The sequence below is a fragment of the Mauremys mutica genome, chromosome 22 (assembly GCF_020497125.1).
Source record: "Mauremys mutica isolate MM-2020 ecotype Southern chromosome 22, ASM2049712v1, whole genome shotgun sequence".
In the NCBI taxonomy this organism is placed as follows: domain Eukaryota; kingdom Metazoa; phylum Chordata; order Testudines; family Geoemydidae; genus Mauremys; species Mauremys mutica.
The window spans coordinates 6,187,097-6,209,347 of record NC_059093.1 but is presented as its reverse complement, the minus strand read 5'-3'; the positions used below and the strand labels follow the sequence as shown (position 1 = coordinate 6,209,347).

Genomic DNA, 22,251 nt, shown 5'->3' with positions numbered 1-22,251 from the left:
CTTTGGCTCCAGAAATGGTATTTCTGAAAATAACGTATTTGAAAATTTGCCAACAGTCTCAGACTCGCTGGCTCCCTAGGCTGTACCCAGGACTGCTAAGGCCTGAGTCTGCATGGACAGAAGAGAGAGTGTGGAGTTTGCAGCATCACTAATAAGTCAATGTGGACATAAACAGCTCTTGAGTGACAGAAGGCGTTAAAATTACATTTCAGGCATGATTTTCTGATCAAAACCTGAGAGACTCCAAATGGTTAATTCTCAGAGCTCTGGAGGCTGAATGAAGAGGATTATTAGCCGGTGCCTTTGGGTATTATATGCTGCCACATGGGGGTTGGACCTGGAATGGGCAACAACTCTGGAATGGGCTCTGCCCCTTCTATTGGCTGGAGTCTGATTTTCTTGCGGGAAATACGGGGATACCCCCCCTTGGAAACCCAAGATTCCCATTATTCAGAGGGACCTTGGTTGTGGCTGAAAGAAAGGGGGAAATGGGGAAATCTCCGAGAGAAATTGTCATAGACAAATACTATGTTGGGTGGTTGGGAGCTCTGGAAATTCTTGCCCTTGTCTTCTTTTGGCTAATGTGTGAAATGCACTTTTAGCCCATCACCTCGTCCTTCACATACCTCTTAGAGCTTGAGTTGGCATTTGAAGCTCTGCCAACAAGCTGCTCCCTCATAGACCAAACAGTCTTCACAGGCCAGTAACTTAGCTCCCTCCCTGGAGCAAATGGCAGCCTAGCTGGGATTCCGATGGTGGCTGTCATTCCCACCCAACCATTACTGCCAGGACTTGAGCAAGTGATTTCAGAAGTAAAGATTCCAGCTCCTCTGTACTTGGAGCCAGACATACTGTTCTGCCAAACTAGGAGTTTTTAATGGAGGGTTAGAGATGTTACTGTGTGAGATCTGTATTTAGAAAGGTGAGTTTAGACAGCTGGGTTTAGAACTCTGCTTAGTCAATTACACACATCCTGACCACACAGAGCTGACTGGAATATTCCTTCAACAATTTGCGAGACCTGGTCAATGGCTTTCTACAGCTTTGGGCACAGCCAGTCTAAAGTCTTTGGGGTGAATTCTGCTGTTGGTCATGGCCACACACCCCCAATAATTTCAGAGGGGCTACATGGTATAAAGGAGGGCAGAAGTGGACCCAGTGCTTCTATTTTTTTTTAAATCCAGCTAATTAAACTGGGGACCATTGTTTGAGATTAATTTACTGATCTGAAGCAACAATTTAGCTGAAGACCATAAAAACTAGAAGGCAGGCATGAAAATCCTGTTGAGTATGCCCAGTGTTCGGTGTTCAAGCATAAAAAGGGAATGAGCCAATGCTAGGTCAACATTCAGGCTTTATTCCTTCCTCCACATGTATTGTTTTCTCTTGTCAAGTCATTCCTGAAAGCAGAGTTCTGTAAGTTCCTAGACATACTCATTCTATAGCACCCCTATTGGGAAGCTATTACCATCACACTCTGGAAATAGTGAGGTATATGGGGTTGGCTAGGTCGCTTCTCCCAGTGGTTTGAGCCTTTTGGGTCTTCAAAACTGGGCTAGAAATCACATGGAGAACAGTTTTTCCAGTCCTGGCTAGAATTCCAGCAGAACCCCTGGATGATATTTCTCTCCATATCTCAGCAAGTCAGTGAAAAGCACTTCTCCAAACACTCCAGAATTTAAAAAATGCCCACGTTCAATTCCAAATATGGGTGAAGGCTCAGGTAGTTCTTTTTTATTCTGATCTGATTCACCACCTCCCTGGATGCTATGTCAAGAATTTTGATGCACCTTTGTCTTTTACAGCTCATGTACTATCTCTGCCTCCTTGTCTATGCAAAATTGCACTGCTGCCTCCTTTCCAGACAGTGCAGCCGTGACTGAGGAATTCTGTGTGCTTGGGACAGGCCTCATACTGAATAAGAGAGAATTTACACTGGCCCAAACGTTGTTTTGAAAGAAATTGAATGTCAGGCTTTGAAGTGAACGTTTTATGAATGAGCAGCCGTGGCTGTAATGTAACCCAACATAGACATTCTGGACTCACTCAGGGCCACAGTCCTGGGTTTCATTACAGGGAGGCCAGATCCAGGCTGCTCCTGTGTATTTGGGAGCCTGAATCAGACCCAGGCATCTCTTTCCTGGATGAATCATTTTATGCTGGTCTGGAGGGTAACATCGCTCTATTTGTTTATGGGGTTTTAGTCTCTGCTTCTACAAAGACCTAGTCAAAACAAAACCAACAGAAACTCAAAGTGGAAGAACATGGGAGATTACAGAGATCATCTAATTAAGATAATGTCAGAGAGTTTAGAAACCATGCAAGGCCTTAAACACATTACGTCCTGATGCAATTAGGCCGGTCTTTGAGCTTCATTGCTGCAGACACTTGGCTCAGTGCTCTGAACATCCAGGATACTGAATGCCTTTAATACTGAAACCAGCCCCACAGCATGAGGGCAGTGGGCACAGAAAGCTTCTTACTGATCTCACTAGACTTGTTCTGTGAGCACTGTTCAAAAGATGTAAAGGAAAAGCAGAGGAAAGACTGAGAGACCTGTTACCATCCTAGATTGAACCCCCAAGCCCAGCATGGGGAGAGATTCATACTCTTGAGACCTTTTCTGTCACCAGATAAATTTGGAAATAAGGGAGAAGTGCCTCTTCCCTGAAGCAGATGAAGATGGCAGTGAGAGTCCATGGGGAAGAGGTAGCAAGAAGTTCAGAACCCAAGAAAAGTCAGGGATCTGTTATATCAACTATGCTGCCTACTGAAAGCAGAAGAGGCTGGATGAACTTCAAAACAAGCAGCCCCCAAACCTCTGAGAGTTTTGAAAGTTTCAAGGCAGTTATCCCCACACTGTCCCATGCAAGTGGGACTCTAAAAAGGGGTAAAATAAAGGGCAGACTAGTACACGAAGGCACAGTAACCTGCCTTTAAAACATGATGTTTTGTTTACTGCCAGGCAGACATGGCTGACTCCCCACTGATACTGTGCTAGAAAGGAGAGGGAATCGAGCCCTAAGTGGCAGATGGTAAGTTACACTGGGCTGATGAGAATGCCTAGAGTTTATTCTGGTTTTCTAAGCAGGAAGTTTCGAAGGTCGTAGCATCATGTCTGATTGCAGCAAAGGTGGTAAGGGTTTGGGAATGGGGGGTGCTAAGTGCCATTGCAAGGTGCTCCGTGATAACATTCAAAGTATCACGACGCTGGCTATTCGTCGTTTGGCGCACCGTGGTGGTGTAGAGCATATTTCCGGATTGATTTATGAAGAAACCCGAGGAGTGCTGAAAGTGTTTTTAGAGAACGTCATCTGTGATGCTATCACTTACACTGAACATGCCAAGCGAAAGACTGTGACTGTCATGGACATAGTCTATACTCTGAAGCGCCAGGGTCACACTCTTGACAGATTCGGGAGCTAAGTTTCCATCCCGCTTTAAAGTTGAAACATCCTCAAAAACACAACTAAGGCTCATGTGAGATGTCACACTAGAAGTGCTAGTTATTTCTCTTCTCTCTCATCTGGGGAAAGGGGCAAACCAGCCAGTTAAGAGCCAGGTACAATCCTAATTCACAACAAGCCCTATATAACTTATGTACTTCATTTTGAGACAGAGATGGGAGAAGCAGGAGGGGAATATTAATGCTGCTGATGCTGTTATGCTTTCCTTCTTTCCACCTGCAGGCTGACTCATGGTGACATTGGGAAGAGATGGTGGTGGGTGGACTGCAGGCCGAGAGCTCCTGGCTTCTCTTGCCCTCACTGTCTCTCTGGTCCTTGTGTAGAGGGAAAGCTGTGAGCTGCTGCTCTAGCACCGATCTCCATATTATCTGCAGTCTTTTAGTACAGAATTACATATTAACTTTTACTATAACAACTCCAGTAGTACCTTCCCCTTCTATGACACCCTCCTTTCCAGGATTTCAACACATTTTAGCATGGTGGGGATTAATATCCCTCTTTTACAGACAGGGAAAACAAAATGGACAGAGAGTAAGTGACATGCACAAAGTCACACATCGTTTCCGTAACAAGGAATAGAACCCAGGAGTCTTGACTCCACAACCTGACACACTCATATATATCTAAACTGTGTTATGTAAATATTAGCAAATGATGGGGCATGTGGTTTTTGAGAGAGCCACTTGCCTTTGGCATGTAATGAGGCATAAGTTTGAAGTCCAGAAAGGAAGTAAACAACACATCTGTTGTGAGTTTTCCCTCACATGCCTTAGCTATTCCCACCAATCTTTTGTAGCTTATCTACTCTTTACCTTCCTCTCCTTATTTGTCACTGGTGACAAACAGTATCATCTGGATATCATCTCTGACTTCTTGCGTTCTCTTCCCCTGCACATCTAGCCCATATCCAAATTTTGCTGCTTCTTCCTTGATAATATGTCCATGATCCAGCTCTTTCTCTTTATCTAGACAGCTGAAACGCTTGTCCAAGTCCTCTTCATCTCCCACCTTGATTACTGCTACCTTCTGTCTCCTGCTTCCTTAGTGCACACACTATCCTCCATCCCCACAGTCTATTGAGAGTGAAGATACAAATATCATTCTCCTTGCTTGTCTCTCTGATCTTGTCACTCCTCTCTTTGAATCCTTGGAGCTCCTCCTGTTTCACTGCATCCAGTTCACATTTCTGGTCCTCACTTTCAAGATCCTTCCCAGCTCTACTCCTTCCTGCTTGTTTGCCCGTGAGTTCTACCATGTCAACCCTGCCATCTCCGCTCTGCCAGCAGTGCCAGCCTCATCTACCTCTTTATCAGCTTCTCATAAAACAGTCTCTGCACCTTCATCCACACTGCTACTTACACACGGAAGACCCTCCCTGAACCAGTCTGTAAGGCTGCTCTACTGTCAGCTCTCTCCTCGAGACATACTTCTGCTGTGACTTTCCCAAAATATATCAGCCAGTTAATGACAGCTTGAGGGGCAGATGGGGATAGCTGACTCTTACTTCATCTATTTATAACGAAAAAAGCAAATATGCATACAATTATATATATCCTATTGCATTCCTCTCTCCTCACCCTTTGTATGTCACTTGTCTCCTTAAATTATAAATTATATTGTCTTCCTGTGTGTTTGTACAGTGCCTAGCACAATGGAGCCCCAATCTTGACTGCACTCTCCAGACTCTACTGCAACATAAGTATTAGATAATACTAATTAACCGTAAGTGCCTCCAATGCCTGAGAAGAGGCGCTCACCCTGAAGGGGTATTTTTTGCACTGAAAAATTGTTATAGCTCCCTGTTACTGGAAGCAAAATAGTTCCTGGGGTGAGTAGTCCTGAGCCCTGCAAAAGCTGTCCCATCATCAGTTGGGTGTGAGCCACCTCCTCAGTCCTGGGTACTTGGTAATTAAAATAGCAAAAATGCACACCTAGAAATATTGTACAGTTATGATCCTGCCCCTATTAGTGCTGTGCTCAGTGGAGAACTTTGAGAATTCCCAGCTGTGATTCACCCGCAGAAGGAGCTACATGTGTCCACAACAGCAGATGGCCCCAGGGTCCGTTCCTTCAAACTCTGGCCCTGTCCTTAAAGATCTTTTAGGGACATCCACAGTGATCTGAATATAAGAGAAAAAAGCTGCCTGGGAGCTTCAGCAATCTTGGCCCCAGGCAGCTCCAGGTAAGGCAGTTACTTTCCCATTCACAGAGCTCAGGTAAAGCAGGCCCCCTTTTGGAACACAAAGCCGTGTTAATTTAAATAGGATTAATCTTAACCCCTTTGCAATCCTAATAATCTGTGCTCTGTATAGTAAATCTTTGGGCTGAGGATGATATGTTATTCCTAAAAGAAATTCTCACTTCTGAGAGAAATTCAGATTGAGGTGTGGGACCAGAACCTATTCCTGCCCCACAGAGCCCAGGATATGGCTGGACCAAAACTCAGATTAAACAGCCTGTTAGTGACAGAGGTTGGGCAAGCTATTGAGCAGTACACCTCTACCCCGATATAACACGACCTGATATAACACGAATTCGGATATAACGCGGTAAAGCAGTGCTCCGGGGCGGGGGCTGCGCACTCCGGTGGATCAAAGCAAGTTCGATATAACACGGTTTCACCTATAACGCGGTAAGGTTTTTTGGCTCCCGGGGACAGGGTTATATCGGGGTAGTGGTATAACTAGTTCAAGGGTGAGTTCTTCAGGAAAAGAAGGAGGCTGGGGTGGCTAGATCAATAGCTGTTACCTCTCAGAACAGCCTGGGATGCAGCCATGAGCCAGACCTGATTATAAGACAGCAAGGGGAAGCTCCAGGGATTTGTTAAATCCTGTGCTGTTTGGAAGCATCTGTAGTTGGCAGGAGCCAGCAGGGTAATGGTGTCACAGGAGCCAGTGTAATAGACCCTGTGGGAGCTTCCTCTTCCACTCAAAGAGCAAAGGTTCAACATTAGAATAGGTTAGGGTCTGAGCAGCTGCCAGGGCTATGGACCTGAGCGGGCAGGGAAGCATATGGGCTTCCCCAGTCCAGGCCTGGGGCCCCTCTTTCTGCCTCCTCTACCAGACCTGGAGCTTTTTTCCGTGTCCCTGGCCTGGGCTCCTCTCTCTGTCTGTTCTGCTCCCATGCTTAGGACACCTTGTTATTATTTACTAGTATTGAAGTAGCACATACAGGGCCATGGTCAGGATCAGGCTCCCATTGTGATAGGCGCTGCACAAATACAGAGTAAAAGATGATCCCTGTCCCAGAATTCTTACTGTCTAATAAAGACAAGACACCACAAGTGGATGTAACAATCACAAGGTATGGGGAAGGGGGGATGAGGGAAAAGATAATGACTGCTCTATTCTTTCCATCTTCTCTCTCTCTCCCCCACCAGGCATGGCTGCCTTTTGCTGCATCAATCACTCCTCTTTCAGGCTCATCAATTCTTCTCACTCAGATTTGTGGTCTATCAGAAAGTGAAGTCTAGGAGGAGTGGGGTGGAAAGATGGTTTAATACCACCTTGTGCCGCCTGGATTCTGAGCTGCTTTGGGGGCCAGTGGGGCCCCATTGTAAATTCGAGCAGCCCCAGAGGCAGCACAGAATACTTTGGCCACTCCCCATCCCATGCCCAACATGCCTCAACACTGGGACTGCAGGAGGACACTGTGGAGTAGAATGTACGTTGGTCCTACACTGCTCCTGCACTTTGAGAATTCCTCTGGGCTACTGTGGCTCCTTCATGCCCCCAGAGCAATTTAAAGAAGTTGTATTTAGGTTCAAAATCTTGTCCAGAGTCAGCAGCGTAAGTGCCTGAGAAATGCTGGTCAAGGACTGACAACCAGTGTTGCAGAGACAGCAGCTCTTGAGTAATGGAAGAAGGAAGGGTAAGAGAGGGGAGCCCTGGATGCTGTTCAGCAAGCAAAAGACTGAAGCAGAAGAGAGAACACCCTAACTCGGTTGATATTAATTTAAAGAAGCTAAATGTAACACGGGTAATTTTGACAGCATTGGCTTAATGAGGCTGCTATGCCCACTATGCTAGTGAGGTCTGTTGGGTGATTGCGATTCTTCAGAGTAAAAGAATAGTGGGTATTTTTTAGACCTTAAATAGCCTTTGCACAGATGAAAACTCGTAATTAGCACTATGGAAAAATATTCACTAGGGAGAGAGAGAGGCTGGGAAAAGGGACAGACTACAGACTCCAGCTTCCCTTTTTTATTCCCCACGGCTGGATCCAGACTTCAAATATTGTTACTAATCTTGGCTAATTATCCAAAGATGAAACTTTTCAGTGTCTTTTGCAGGAATTTCCATACAGACCGAAAACAAGTAGGGGAAAATATGGACTGGAAGAAGGAACAAGGAAATATGACTAGTTACATTCCCAGATAGGTTGAGTTCTATAAATAATCAGAAGGAGGAAGTATTACATCTGTGGGAAGAATTATAAAGCACACATTGTCTTTCCAATAAGTACAGACATTTTTTATATTGAGTATAATTTCATACCTCGTACATACCTGTATCACAATGTGAGAAATCTGCCTGTCATCGCTTTACAAACTGGACACTAATATTTTCAAAAGTAGACACTGATTTGGGGTAACTTATTTTTACGGTGCCTAACATGCTTGGGTCTGATTTTCAAAAGTGCTAAGCACCCACCATTCCATTGGAATTTAATGGCATCTGTTGGTGATTTTCAGCACCTCTGAAAATCAGGCCCAATATCTCTCAAGCTGGGTCTATTAGAACTGAGGTGCACAATCAGAGTCCTTATTTGAAAAATTTGGCCAGTTGTTATATATAATATGTGATTTATCTAAAATTAATAAAATAATTATCAGATTGAAAATGTCTTTTCTGCTAATTAAAATTAGTAGAGTAGTGTTATGGATAGAATTATTCTCCAGAGAAAATTATTTTTGTGTGATTGTCAATTCATGCATGATGCTAACAGAAGCTTACCAAACAAATTCCTGAGCAGTTAACTCCTGGAAGAACCTTAGACAGACAAAGAGACTCCAAATTATCCCCAAACTGTTTTTCAGATTTTTGGGTACAGAAGAATGCAGAGAGAATATCAAAGTTGTGCAGTTAATTTCATGACCTGTTTCCGATTTTGAAACAAGTGTAATTCTTTGTACCTTCAAGAATTGAATGAAGACAAATACAGAAGTGGGATCTGATCTCGTTGATAGACGCGGTGCAGGAAGTGTTTCTTTTGTCCTGAAGGATGAAATCTGCTGTGTAGAAATGCTTGTTTCCATTGCAGAATACATCCTCACAAAATTTGCTCTCCTTTTTTCATTTACTGGAATATGGACACGTGTAGTTCTCTGTCTGGAATAAAGGGCTGGTGCTTTTGTCCCTTAGTGCATTTAACACCACTCTACAATATTTAGGTCATTAAACTTTCATGTCTGTTCTTTTCTTGGGAAATTCAGTCACCTGTTCATCTCAGCTGCCAGAAATAAAGAGGCTGCCACTTGGGGTTTTAGCTTTGCAGAAATCAGAGTATCTCTAGAGTTCTGCACTGAACTAATTAGCTAGTAGAGTTTTCTGGACACATAATAAGCTATTGATGAACAAACCAACAGTCTGAACTGCTCCAGGAAAATCTTATGCTCTGAATGGAAAAAAAATACTAAACATGCTAATTAAATGGAAGTCTGCAGTATTGTAGCAGTAACTACTGTGAAATCCTTTCCTTTGTAATAGCGACATCACTATTGCACAGCCACAGAAAGTTGTCTTTTTTTGGAGAGGATCATTTAAAGTGTAAATTTACAGGGCTTTAGAAGTGATTTTCTAATAACGATACTAATTACTGCATACCAGTAAAAATTCCTACCCAAAAATAGTGATTTTTATTTTGTGTGCAAAGAATGGGAGAAAACAAAGGGGAAAGTATTAAATGGTTAATTATAAGGCTGTATTTTTATATAACTTATTTCCTTTGTGTGAAAAAGGAGTTGCTTATAGGGAAAAGACCCATAGAATCTAATAGAATATGGCTTTCTATAGTATTTTGGACCATCCTATAGAATATAGTAGAGAATTATACCCCTAATGTAGATTCCTATAGGAAGGTTAATAAAAAAAAGTGTAAAAAGGCGATCATTCTCTGTAATTTGATAGGTTTTTGAAATAGATTCTGTGTAACCCTGTTCAATCTCTGTGGAACCTTATTGAATTGTATAGGACTTTTCCATAAGGGTAAAAGCTGTTTCAGTGGGTAACAGTTGGCTCTGTAAATAAACATCTCTCTCTTCCACGGATAGTTACCTGAATAAATTAAAGCTTCACTGAATCGTTGTGTAATAGAAGGTTTGAGTTCTGGTCTGTCCTTGAAATTAAATTGTGTTGTGTGGCTGGATTCTGGTGTAAAGTCCCAGGCCCCTCCTTTCTTGGGCCCAGGTGCTTCTATCCAGCTTAGGTCACATAGGAACTCAACTCCTCCTTGCACTTTATCATGGGCAGTTATTACTATCGACCTGAAAACCAATGCGGGATCATCCTCTTGTACCTGTTGTGTGAGTGGGAGAGAAGCCAGGACTATGCTTGTTGTATTTATGCTTCATGGTTCGTGTTCCCATTCAGTGGAAGCAAAATTGGCAAAATTGACACCTACTGGCACCTTCAGAACTAATTTACACTAAATGAGTTAGAGCCGTGACTATACTGGACTCAAAGCAGGGGAGGCAAAATCCACTCCAGCAAGCCTGCATTAGTCTCATGTGTCTCCCAAAGCCTAGACTTCCCTCTCAGCGCTACCACTTTTGTTTTTTACAACAAATTGAGCAACCGCCCAAGTGTGCCTCTCACACCATGCTCCACACTTATCCGCTGAGTGAGCAGAACCAATTGAACACAAGTGTCCGGGCACCTTTCTGAGCAGACAGACTGAGCTGTGTTGTGTTTAAAGTTGGATTTCCCTTGTCAGGACAATTACAAGTGATGTTGTGAACAGAATGTGACTTTGTGGCAGGCTGTAGAAGCATAAATGATGACTGATGTTGCTAAGATAATGTGGAATGGAGACTTAAAACCCACCACAACTGCAGAATAATGGGAAGCTTAGTGAAAAGGGAAGTAATCCCATAAAGAGATAAATCTGATTGCACTCCACGTGCTGCACAAGCCCTTGTCCCAAAGGAATTCCAGTTTCACCAGGGCTTCTTCTAGCCACTAAAGTCTCATGTAAGGTATAGGAATGAGAAGGTGAACCCCTTACACATGCACATGGGACTGCTTTTGCCTGTCAGCCCCTGACACCAGATTACTACTTAGGGAGATCGAGAACCAGCTTCTTTATTATCTGTCACCTCCTGCTGTCGCTTACACCTGTGCAAAGACAGTGTAAAAGACTACCCAGTTAGAGTGGTAGTTTTCTTCACACAGTTTGCACTCTCTTGCACTGATGTAAATGATGACACAAGGTGCAAGGCTGTCGAAAGTTGGGCCCAAGAGTGTCAGGACCATATCCCAAAGTGAAATTGGCCCATTATAAAATCCAGTCATTTCCTTAACAATTTGTATAATTAACTGAAAATTACACTGGTTATTTTAACTGTTAACTAAGCTATATATATATATATTTAAATATCTGAAAGTAAATAATTTTGGGTTTTTAACATTTTATGAGTGAATTAATGCTGGGAATAAAAGTGAGGGACTGGCAGTGGTTGCTTTGAACCAGATATACTGCAGGCAGGTTCAGTGCAAGCTTCCTTCTCAGCTGTGCTGATGCCTCTCAGTCCTGACCTGCAATTCTTCCTGCTGTTCCAGTTCTGGCTTGTACCGAGTTACTCCAAACAGAACATTGGTTTTGTTTTGTGAACCAGTGTCATGTAGGTGGGATGAAACCCATTTGTACTTGTGAGCTAAGCGAACATACGGTTGAGTGAAAGGTGGGAATTGTGCAACTATTTCCTAAAACAACAGTGACTTGCAAAATTTTGTTTTCTTTTCTGTTTACAGCAGCAACTACAGGCGTACATGGCCTGGGTGAATTCCCAGCTGAAGAAGAAGCCAGCAATAAAGCCAGTGCAGGACCTGAGGCAGGATCTCCGAGATGGGGTCATCCTGGCCACTCTCATTGAACTTGTAGGTCAGTAACACCAAGTGGCACTATTGCTCCTGTAGGGGCTGTGGGGCACTGCATGGAGGAAGCTCGTCTTGGTGAGGCCCTGCTAGCGGAATGTTTGGACCTGTGTGAGGCTGGCCAGCAGGGTGGTCATTTTAAGAGAGAGGAAAATTGTGGGTCATAAAAGCCCATCTTCCACTGAAGTCCTTATGTGTTAGCTCAGTATCACTTGTTAACCTTTGGCTAGTGGCCAAGTTCCAGGCCCTTCGAGAACTGCATTCACTTTGTCACCTGACACATGCCAAAACCTGCGAGCGTGGCCACAATAACTGCCACAAGAGGAGCTGAGCTGTTTTAAGGGAGCCATGAAAGGATTTCCCATATTGATGAATGGCATTAGGGACCCAGAGGGGTGTACGGGCTAAGGTGGGACTAGTATGTGGCTTCTTAACTTCATTTGTGTATGTATGTGTGACCGGAGTCCGGCAGTTCTGTATCTCTGCCTAACGCTGACAGCCCTGCCTGGAGTTTACTTGTATGTGTTAATGGATGGGATTCCTGTCTGTCAGTGTTAATCTCTTTGCGAAGACACAAATATTTACAAGAAAGAAATAATAGGTCTGAGCAAAGATGGTTCTAGAAGCTGATGCTGTCCCTTGCTGAGACTGTACCATGCAGTGCAGTGTATCTGCACAGAAGGGACATGTGCTGACTCAAGAAAATACAAGGAATAATGAATTACCCACAAAAAGCTCCTTCACAGATAGTGCTATGGGTTTATTTTGCCATTAGACACCTCATGAGCAGGGAGAAGTCACACATATGGCTCCCTTACTCTTCCCAACATAACAGCTGCTGAATCCTACACCTGTAACTGTTCCAGTGCCAGTCACACCAAGCAGGTCCATTACTCTCTATAATTAGGCCGTTTGATTTTCCCAGCCGGTGAGAAGCTGAGTGGCATTCAAGTCAGTCCCACCAGCCAGCAGGAAATGAGAGAAAATGTAGAGAAAGTCCTGCAGTTCGTGGCATCGAAAAAGATCCGTATGCACCAAACTTCAGCGAAAGGTAAGTGCTCCCTGATGACAGTGCCACCATGATCCTTAGCTATCTATGTGAGAACTGGATCCTTTGTTGTTTTGTGCCCTACAGATAATTTATTTCCAGGCCGGAAATTTCTCTTGTTGCTACAATCCAGTAATATGTTTAGTTTTTGGTTCAATGGCACTAAATTCTTTGTTGCTTTGGTAACAGTAGCAAACAGGAGAAGCAAGCAGTCCAGGGTAAGAAATAAATAGTATTAAGATGAAGAAGAAATGCCCCCTCTCCTCTGAATGGTCAGAGGACCAAACAAATGGTATAATTGAGAACACAGACTTGGAAACCTTAAGTGAATGGACATAAATAAATTGTTATTGGGCTGTTGCCGTCTGTGGTGGGAACAAGACGATTCCAGACCACTGGAAATCAGTGGTAGTTTCCCATGCTTTGCAAACTCTGTTTGCCAGCATTTCCTGTCATAAGAAGAACAGAACATGTGGTGGGAAAGAGACACAAGGAGCAAAAACATGCACTTTCTGCCTCTTTACTGTGGCATCATTTAGTCACAGACAGCAAATGGATGGAGGAAAACAGTCCCCTATTTTTGCTGGTTGCTGAGTGTACTGTTTGCTCCTCCCGGGGCACTGGGTGAGGTGCAGTGCCAAATGATTCAAACTGGAATCATGGCGCACATGACCTTTCATGTTGTTATCAGGAAGAGAGGAGCACAGCCCTGGGGTTACAAGCCTCAGCTGGGTAGCCTTTGTGTATTCAGAGTACACAGTAAGTGCTCCATGCCAGCAGCATGGCTACCAGCAGCCTGGAAGCTGTGCTATTTTTTCCCATTCAGTGAGGCATTACATGCCAGTTCGCACCATTTCACTGACTCTATAAGCTGTTGTTAATACTGATAAAACTTGTCTATACTGTAAACAGATATAACATTAGGCCCAGCCCAGGCAGCTCTCTCCAGGCCACTTAACTCAGTGATCTGAATTTGCTTTCTTAGTTTCTTGTATCTAGGTTGGTAGCAGGGAAGTAAAACATGAGCATCCAGAGTTTCGTAGAGCACAAATGAGAGCAGAGTAAGCTCTAAAGATTGAAACCCAGGGCTGGTGCTCTGCATCCCTTCTGGTTTTCCTAGAAAAAATGTCACATGCCATGTCTGGCCTGTTCTAATCGCCATTCCCGGTGACAGGACTTTGTTGAGCTTTGTGTAAGGGGCTCTGAGGTTGGACATGTTATGAAGTGATCAGAGAAATGTAGGGCTGGAAGGGACCTCAAGATGTCATTTAGTCCATCCCCCCAGATTGAGGCAGGATTAATGTATCAAAGTTACTGCGCAGAGTGAGGTGTGGGCACAGGACTCTGGGACACAGAAACCCCTGAGTTCTAATCACAGCTCTGACACTGACTCACTCTGTGACTTTGGGCAAGTCATTTCCCCTCTCTGTCTCAGAGTCTCTGTGAGTGACATGGATTAATTACCTTTATGATCTATTTTAACAATGTTTATTTTGGCCCCATCCCACCCTATAAAAGTAAAAATTAACCAGACTTCAGGCATCCAGTCCTTCCCCAGAAGTCTGGGGCTGGGATTTTCAAAGCTGCCTATGGGATTTGGATGCCCAGTTCCCATTAGATTTAATGGCCACTGCATGCCTAAATCCCTTGGATGGCTTTGAAACACCCCTCTCCCCCCCTCCCCCCCCCAAAAAAAAGATGGATGGTCTTTGGAGTGAGCCCTGAAGGTCATCAGATTTGGGCTGTTTTGGACACTGAGGGAAAGTGCATGGTGATGAGGATTGATTGGTTAATGATTACTAGACGTTGTTGTCGCAGAAATCCATTCTAGCTCCCTCCTCTTTCCTATTAAAAATGTTAATGCAAGTTCCATGGGCCGGTTGGAGCCATCACCGGTACAGTGATCTTCAATGACTGTGACATCTTTGTAGTGATCCTTCAGTAACACTGTCACACACAGGCTGGACTCTGTTGAAAATAATCCGATAGAAGTCCCAAATGTGCCCAGAGCAGTAAAAGTTCTGTCCTGTAGGTGGCAGTCACTGATTTTACTTCAGGCTGCTTCATACAAAACAAATACTATGGAGCACTGGAATGATAACTCAGTCCTAATGGTTCAGTCCCTTTTTTTTGGAATGCTCCTGTTGAGTTTAATTACATTCACAAGTGTTGGTCAGACAAGAAGCTGCTGAGCCTCATTGCCCTGAGGTTTGATTGCATTTTGCAGATATCGTTGATGGGAACCTGAAATCCATCATGAGGCTGATCCTTGCCTTAGCTGCTCATTTTAAACCTGGCTCCAGTAGAACAGCCATTCAAAGCCCAGCCAGCATGGTGGGGAAGAGCCTTTCAGCATCATCAGCCAGTCACAGGCCTCATTCAGCGGCCGCAGTGGCCCAGGGTGCCGTGGCCGCTCTGGCAGATGTTCGTCAGGATGTCTCACGCTCAGGACGTGATGTTTTCCGGCACAGACAGAGGTACTGGGTGCTCCCATCTAGTCTCATTGGAATGAGTGTGAATCTTGGTGCTAAGTTTTAGTCCTTGGGGGGCAGGTAAAGGGGGCATCTCCCTACAGGACAGATAAAGAGGTCTCTGCCTCTCTGCTATGAATTCATACATTGCTTGTTGACCTGAACCCAGGCCACCTTTTGCTGTAATCTCACTGGAGCTCACAAACAATCCAGAGTAGGACTGAGTTAGCACCTGGATGGGATACCTTTAAGGCTATGTCTTCACTGGCAAAAAGGTGTGTTTCTACCATGGGATAACTAACGTGCGTGTAAAAACAGTGGAGGTAAGGCACTGTAGTTTTACCATAAGGTAAAGCAGGGGAGGCCAGCCACAGACAGGTGGTATAGTGCTGACCTCGCCGAGCCACCTTACAGTATACACGACCGCGCCTTGCCCTCACCTAGGATTGTACAGCATGATAACTAGCACACATTTATTACCTCGCTTTAAAAGAAAACAAAACACCTTTGTGTCACTGAGGACAAAGCCTAAGAGCTCTATTACATCCTTCCCTTTGCATCAGTACTGAGCACAATGCCGCTGCATGGCCAAAGGAGGTGCTGGGGCTTCTGGAGGTGCTGTCTTTCATGTGAGACATAAAACTAACGCCCTGACCGTTTGTGGAATTTAGAGATCCTGGGTGCACTTTTTGTAAGAGTCAGGGTGCTAACCCTGGTGTCCAATTCCATTATGCCTCCCTAAACTCCTCTTGCCTTCTCGTATTATGCCAAGCAGTGGAAATTGTTGTAGTGTTGCTGAGTGCTGTTTATCAGCTGCTGTGCCCTACAATGCGATAGGGTTTGGCGTTTTATTATTCTTCCGAAGGACATGGGCAAGTGTTCCTCTTTAGGATGGCCAGCCCTTGTAGTATTAGCAGAAGCTAACCTTTCCCCCACTCCCTCCTTCCCTTCCTCTCCAAAGCTCTGCTGCTACTCATAGGAGTTTGGAGGCATTTAACAGGTAACACATTGTTCCCCTCCCCTGCCATATCACAGGTAGATGAGAAAGGGTTTCCTGTCTCACACTTTCTAGATCAGAAATTAGATTTTTCTCATCCGTAAGAGGTCCAGAGGATTGCTGCCTCCACCTCCTTACCTTTATTTCATTAGCCCCCGTTCTCCCCTTCCCCTCCACCAAGAATGTCTATCATTAGGTTCAGACAATAAATTAAAAAAAAAACCAAAAAAACCCCAAGGATTTCTGCCCCTGCCCTGTGAGGCTGTTATTCATTATGTCATTTTTAACTTCAGAAACAGCAGCATTGACGAAGAGATTGAGAATCCCTACTGGAGTGTCCGAGCACTGGTGCAGCAGTACGAGGGACAGCAGAGCGTGCCCTCAGAGTCTTGCTCCTCCAGGTAACAGACATGCCCATTGCAGAGCTGTGTCCCCTCACAGCCTGGCAGAGTCCGTCTCCTGCCCACCCCACATCTGGCCTCCTCGCAGCCCAGCCCCCTGCCTACCCTATGGATGTGCTCCCCTCACACACAGCCCAGTCTCTGACTAGTTTTAGGAATAAGGAAAATTTCATGCACTGAGATTTCCCAGCTGAGCTGGAACATGAAACACCAGCTCTCAGTGAGTGACATTTCATTGACTCCCTTGATCTTGCAGACTCTCCCACAGAGAAGATTCGTCTCATCCATGAGACGGTGTGGCAAGGTGGTGTGAGCACAAGGCTAGGAGGTGGGAACTCCTGAACTGTATTTCTGGCTCTCACCTTAATCCTGGCTCTGTGGCCTCCCCCAGTGAGAACAGAGGGAATAGGAGTAGGAAACACCAAACCAGAGGGTTTGCTGCGAGATTGAGAGAAACTGAGAGGATGAATCATAATGGTTCCTTCGGGGCTTGGAATCTATGACTCTATGAATGAGACTGAGGTTATCACTACAATACAGTTTACATTGGAGTTATGATGCTTAGGGGTTTGAATAAGTCACCCTCCAAGCTACATAAATTATGCCGACCTAAGTGTTGGCATAGACAGTGCTATGTCAGTGGAAGAGCTTCTCCTGCCAACATAGCTACCATTTCTCGTGGAGGCTGGAATAATTAAGTTGACAGGAGAGCTCGCTCCCCTTGGCATAGAGTGTCTGCACTAGCAGTGCGACAGCAGTGCAGCTGTGCCACTGTGAGCTCTGTAGTGAAGCCATCGCCTGAGAGTAGTGGAGGAGCAGAATGATCCCAAGGCTGAAGAGAGGGGAACTCTGCTCCAGTAAATGACCAAGGAGCCACCCAGGCCTGCCCCTCAGCCAGGAAAGGAAGGGACACAGCAACCAGTGCAAGAGGAATGGATATTCTACAAGCTGATACCATCTATCTGTTACTTCTGGGGGAATTCGGCGCCACTGCGTGTGCACAGAATTCGTATCCCCCACAGATTTCTTTGCTTACCCACAGAAGAATGACTTTCTGACAGGGAAGCAAAGGGAAGCTGCAAGAGCTGTCATGCACCCCTCCCTGGCAGCACAGGTACACCATTTCAGGCACCCGGAGCTATCATCAGAGAGGTAAATCACTGCAGGGCTGGGGACACCCCAGCCGGTGGCTCCTATCCTTTGCCAGGATCAGCTGCTAGACCCGGCTGAGCTGGAGGCAGGAAAGGATGGGGCTTCCTCTTCCCCTGCAAGGAGTGGCTAGGGCTGTGTCAGACCCACCCCCAGAAACCTCCCCAACATGCAGGAAGCTCAGCATCCTCCCCTGTTTCCTGTCCCTAATGCTCCTCAGCCGTGGTGGGAGGGGTCACTGTATGAGGAGCTCCTCCCCTATCCGCCCAGCTCCCGTGCATCCAGACCTCCCATATCCGGAGCCCCCCACCACCACCAAACGTCACCCTGTACACTCAGACATCCCCCCAGACCTCCATACCTGAACCCCACCCCACTGAACCTCAATCCCTGCATCTGGAGCCCCCTGCAACCAAACCCTCTGCCTCCAGACCCCCATCTCTGCACCCAAACCACCCCCCACTGAGCTCCCTGCACTAAAACCCCCATCCTGATGATCCCCACCCCCTGATCCTCCACATCCAGACCCCCACCCCACTGACCCCCAACTAAGTGCACCCAGACCCCCCCTGAAGCCCCACTTCCCCAGCACCCAGACCCCCCAGCTAAGCCTCAACCACCTTCACCTGGAAGCCCCTGGATCCTGCCTGGTTGAGCCTACCTGCCCCAAACCTGGTGCACCTGGCACAGAGGGGCAGGGCCCCAGGGTATTTTGGGGGCAGGCCCAGCCCTTGTGCTGTGTCAGGGTTGGGTGCAGCCTCACCATTGAGTCCATGTCCCAGAGCAGGGGAGGGGCTGCAGGGTGATCTCCCACCTTCATGCAGCCAGTGGCCTGGCTCCCACTGCCATGCTGGAGCCTCCGTATTTATTTATTGACAAATAAAACTTGCAGAATTTTAAAATATTATGCGCAGAATTTTTTATTTTTTGGCACAGAATTCTCTCAGGAGTAATCTGTGTAAGAGACATGAAGGAGAAATGAGCTGAGACTTCCAAACCAAGCAAGCCTGATGCCCGGGGCAAGGGAAGTGGGGATTTCAGCAGCAGGCTCAGTTTCAGGAATGCGTTATTTTGGGATTCAGACCCAGAGTCTCTGAAGTGGGTGCCGCAGCTGTTCCCACTGCCGTTGTGCCCTCATCCATCACCTTTGACTGCTTTTAGCTTTATAGTTATTTCATTATCCAGCCATCCCCCAGCTCCCCTGGACCTTCATGTTCAATCAAGTTCAGTGTTTAATTGATTCCTGAAAAGTCCCCTGTAACCTGCTATAGAGCATTAAAGTCAGAGTTTACCCCCACCTACACAGCAGGAATTTTTGCCATGTAAAGTGGGACTTGAGAAATACACCCTCTCTGCTATACCAGCAGCAGTGGCTGGGGACTCGCCAGATCTCACTAGCTAGGCAAAGTTGACCTGAGGCAACACTTGACTGGGAGTTGTCTAAGGAAAGGGGTTTTGCAGGAAGTGGTATTGGTTAGAACTACAACATGTTTCACCTGGGGCTGAACTGGGTGCCTCCCACAGCAGTGAGCCTCAGCAGCAAGTGCTGGGAGAACACATCCCTTTGGTTCTTCACATGCTCCACTGACTCCCAGTTGCTCCAGAGCAGATGTCAAAGCCCTAGTCTATGGAGCCCTTAATAGAATGGGACCTGGCTGTGTCAGAGACCCACTCACCCATAGGCCAGCACCTTCTATGGCAACTCTACTGCACAGAAACTAGGTAGCTAATGAGGAGCTGGGGGTAGAACCTTGCCACTGGTAGGAGAGATCTGACCAAGCCTGGCTGTGTTTAGGTCAGAGTATAGGGATATACATTTTGGACAGAGCCTTTCCCCAATAATTAGGCTTGAAAGTAAAGATGTATCTCATTGAACATGTAAGTTCCCTCTTCTCCCCCTAAGCTTGAGTCTCTGCTCCTTCTGAGCTCCATTTGAATGTGGTGGAGGAGGGGACTGCAAGGAACTTATTTAGCTCCCTGCTTCACAGCTGTCTGGCCCCAGTGCAAGTCAGGGGTGCACACAGGCAGCCCTGACTTACACCACTGATGTAAGGTGAGTCAGGGACCTTATGCCAATGGAGGATTGGGCATCGTGGAACTCCGCTCCATTACACCCCCTTCTTTCCTGTCCTATCCATGCCCCGCCCTTGAACACATAGAACAAGTTCTATTTGTGGCACTCCTGGAGGATAAACTTTATGTTGGGGTCTGGGGGATGGCTGACACATGAGGTGATGGATTTTCTTCTGCCAGATCTCCACCAGCAGAGAGTGTCCCTGGTACAGGGAGATTTCTCCACTGGACTTCTCTGGCCACTTTAAGGCTACTTTGCGCCTCCCTGCCCCGCACAAAGTGGCCTTAGCATGCCTGAGAATCCAGCCCCTTGGGATCCAGGTGAAGAGTGAGAGGAAACACAATGGTTCTGGACCCTTTTGCTTCTTCAGTATTTTGATGGTTAGATGCCCACGTGACATGTGCCGTATAAATCTCTAAGATAGATCAGTTTGGTATGGGGGGGTTTTCTCTCTGAGTCAATACTGACTCACTTCCCCAGTGCGGTGCTAGAGGATACTGTGCTGCTGGAGGTGCTACTTATCAGATGAGAAACAAAACCATGGTCCTGACCACATGCACTGGTTAAAGATTTCACAGTATTTTTCGCATTAGTTGAAGAGTGTTGACCCCTTCTATTCGGGGCAGATACGAGTTTAGGTAAATACATTTCGCCTTTTTCCATTCTCTCTGTAGTTAGAATTGGCAACAGTATTTTTCACATCATGTCCTATTGTGTAGCTTTGTTGTGCACTGCTAAATAGCTGTGGAATGCCCCACAGTGGCTGCATTTCCATGAGGAGTGAAATAATACCTGTATGTATACTTTGCAAAGTGCTTTGGGTTTTTTCATAGTGCAAGGAATTCACCAAGTGTAAGATGATATTTATTATCATTGCTGACAGAAAGTGATGTCACTGAGTAGCTTGTATGTTATATAAAATCAGCAAATATTTTCCTGAATAAACTATATGATCAGAAGAGGGAATTTTACAGAACTGAAGATAAAAACATAAAATTAATTGTGCTGCTTTTGAACTAAAATCATTGCTTTGTTAATAAAATGTTTGTTTGGAACTTTTGAAATTATGTTGGAGTAGAACAACAGGGGGTGCTGTGGATCAGTACTGAGGTGCATCAGCTGATCTCCTTGGGGGCCCATGGCTGGAATAGCAGGGGTGCTGTGGGTCTGGTTTGGCATGCATTGACTGGTCTATTTTGAGGGGCCAGGGCTGGAATGGCAGGGGGTGCTGTGGATCAGTTTTGGGGTGCATTGTCTGATCTGTTTTGGGGGCCAGGGCTGGAATGGCAGGGGGTTCTGTGGCTCAGGTTTGGGGTGCATTGTCTGTTCTGTTTTGGGGGCCAGGGCTGGAATGGCAGGGGATGCTGTGGATCACGTTTGGGGTGCATTGGCTTATCTATTTTGGGGGACCAGGGCTGGAATGGCAGGGGGTGCTGTGGATAAAGTTTGAGCTGCATCAGTTGATGGGGGGCAGGGCTGGAATGGTAGAGGGTATATCCGGTCAGCATTGAGTGCCAATGGCACAGTCTGTACCTTCAAAAGTAAGACTCTTCACATTGGCTACTGTCTTTAATAATCACTTTTCTCTGGTTGAGTTAAAGATCTAAACTGCCCAGGGCTCTTCTGGGTTCTGTTTTCTCTGCCTTGCTCCCTACACAGCTGTGCATACGGATCAGTGGTAGAGGGAGCCCAAAGATTTTACAGGTTACCTGGTGTGTAAATTTCCTAGAGTTCTACTAATCCTGCACTACTGAGATGCAGACAGAGCTACTGACAACTCAACAGGAAATTATCAGGGATTGTATCAAGCTGGAGCTAAAACGCTTTTTAATTGAAGCTGAGAATATAGTCTGATATGTAATTAGGTTTCAATCATAATGTCTTGAGAATGGAATATTCTTTGTCCATTACTGTGGATTTGTTCCCTGGCTTTGTACATACAAAGATGTTGGACAGAGACTGTGCTATGTGCATCAGCAGTGAGAAACAAAAGACAGGCTGAGAGGGAGTTAGGGGGCAGGGTTCTGTCAGTGTTGTCAAAGGGCAAAACCACGTAGGGCTGCAAAGGAGAGCAAACATGGAAATGCTACTGAGTTTTGCATGCAAGGCCCCGCTGGGGAACGGATCCAGGCAGCCAGGCTGAGGGCTGTTTTGTGTATCCTCCAGCAGTGCCAGAAATAGAACTGGTTTTATGTGTTCGGGGGGGGGAACAGATTATGGCTATTGTAGAAAAGGGCATCTGATGCCGCTAGCCAAAGGCACAGCGATTGCTGACACAGAGGTTGGCTGTTTAATTGCAACAGTAACTGCCAAGTGAGGAAAGATTTATTCATATCAAGCCACATCAGAAATCGGGAGGATGTTGTTCCTGTGATAAGACACCAGGCAGAGGCTGGTGCCTGAGGAGAGAAAAATTGACAGTAGCCAAACTCAGTATGTTTCATTTAGAATCGCAGATCTATGGTGCAGACTTAGCTATGTGTGAATGTTCAGTAGGAAGTTTCATATTGGCTTGGTATTGTTGCTAATTTATGAATCACCTCAAGAGCTA

The 22,251-nt window shown here is 45.7% G+C and overlaps 2 protein-coding genes across 8 annotated transcripts in view; both read left to right on the top strand.

Annotated features, from left to right (window-relative positions):
* Positions 1-22,251, top strand: part of DIXDC1 (DIX domain containing 1) — a 67,797-nt gene that overhangs the window by 18,759 nt on the left and 26,787 nt on the right. For 5 of the 7 annotated variants that reach the window (XM_044996903.1, XM_044996904.1, XM_044996902.1 and 2 more), the window contains 4 exons: positions 11,438-11,567; positions 12,486-12,611; positions 14,836-15,085; positions 16,370-16,477. In XM_044996903.1, the coding sequence (XP_044852838.1) occupies positions 11,438-11,567; positions 12,486-12,611; positions 14,836-15,085; positions 16,370-16,477 (614 nt within the window). The remainder of the gene's footprint in view (positions 1-11,437; positions 11,568-12,485; positions 12,612-14,835; positions 15,086-16,369; positions 16,478-22,251) is intronic. The other 2 variants (XM_044996907.1, XM_044996906.1) reach the window with 1 other exon arrangement.
* On the top strand, positions 3,115-3,426 carry LOC123354739 (histone H4-like). The gene has a single exon (XM_044996911.1). The coding sequence runs from the start codon at positions 3,115-3,117 to the stop codon at positions 3,424-3,426; it is 312 nt and encodes a 103-aa protein (XP_044852846.1).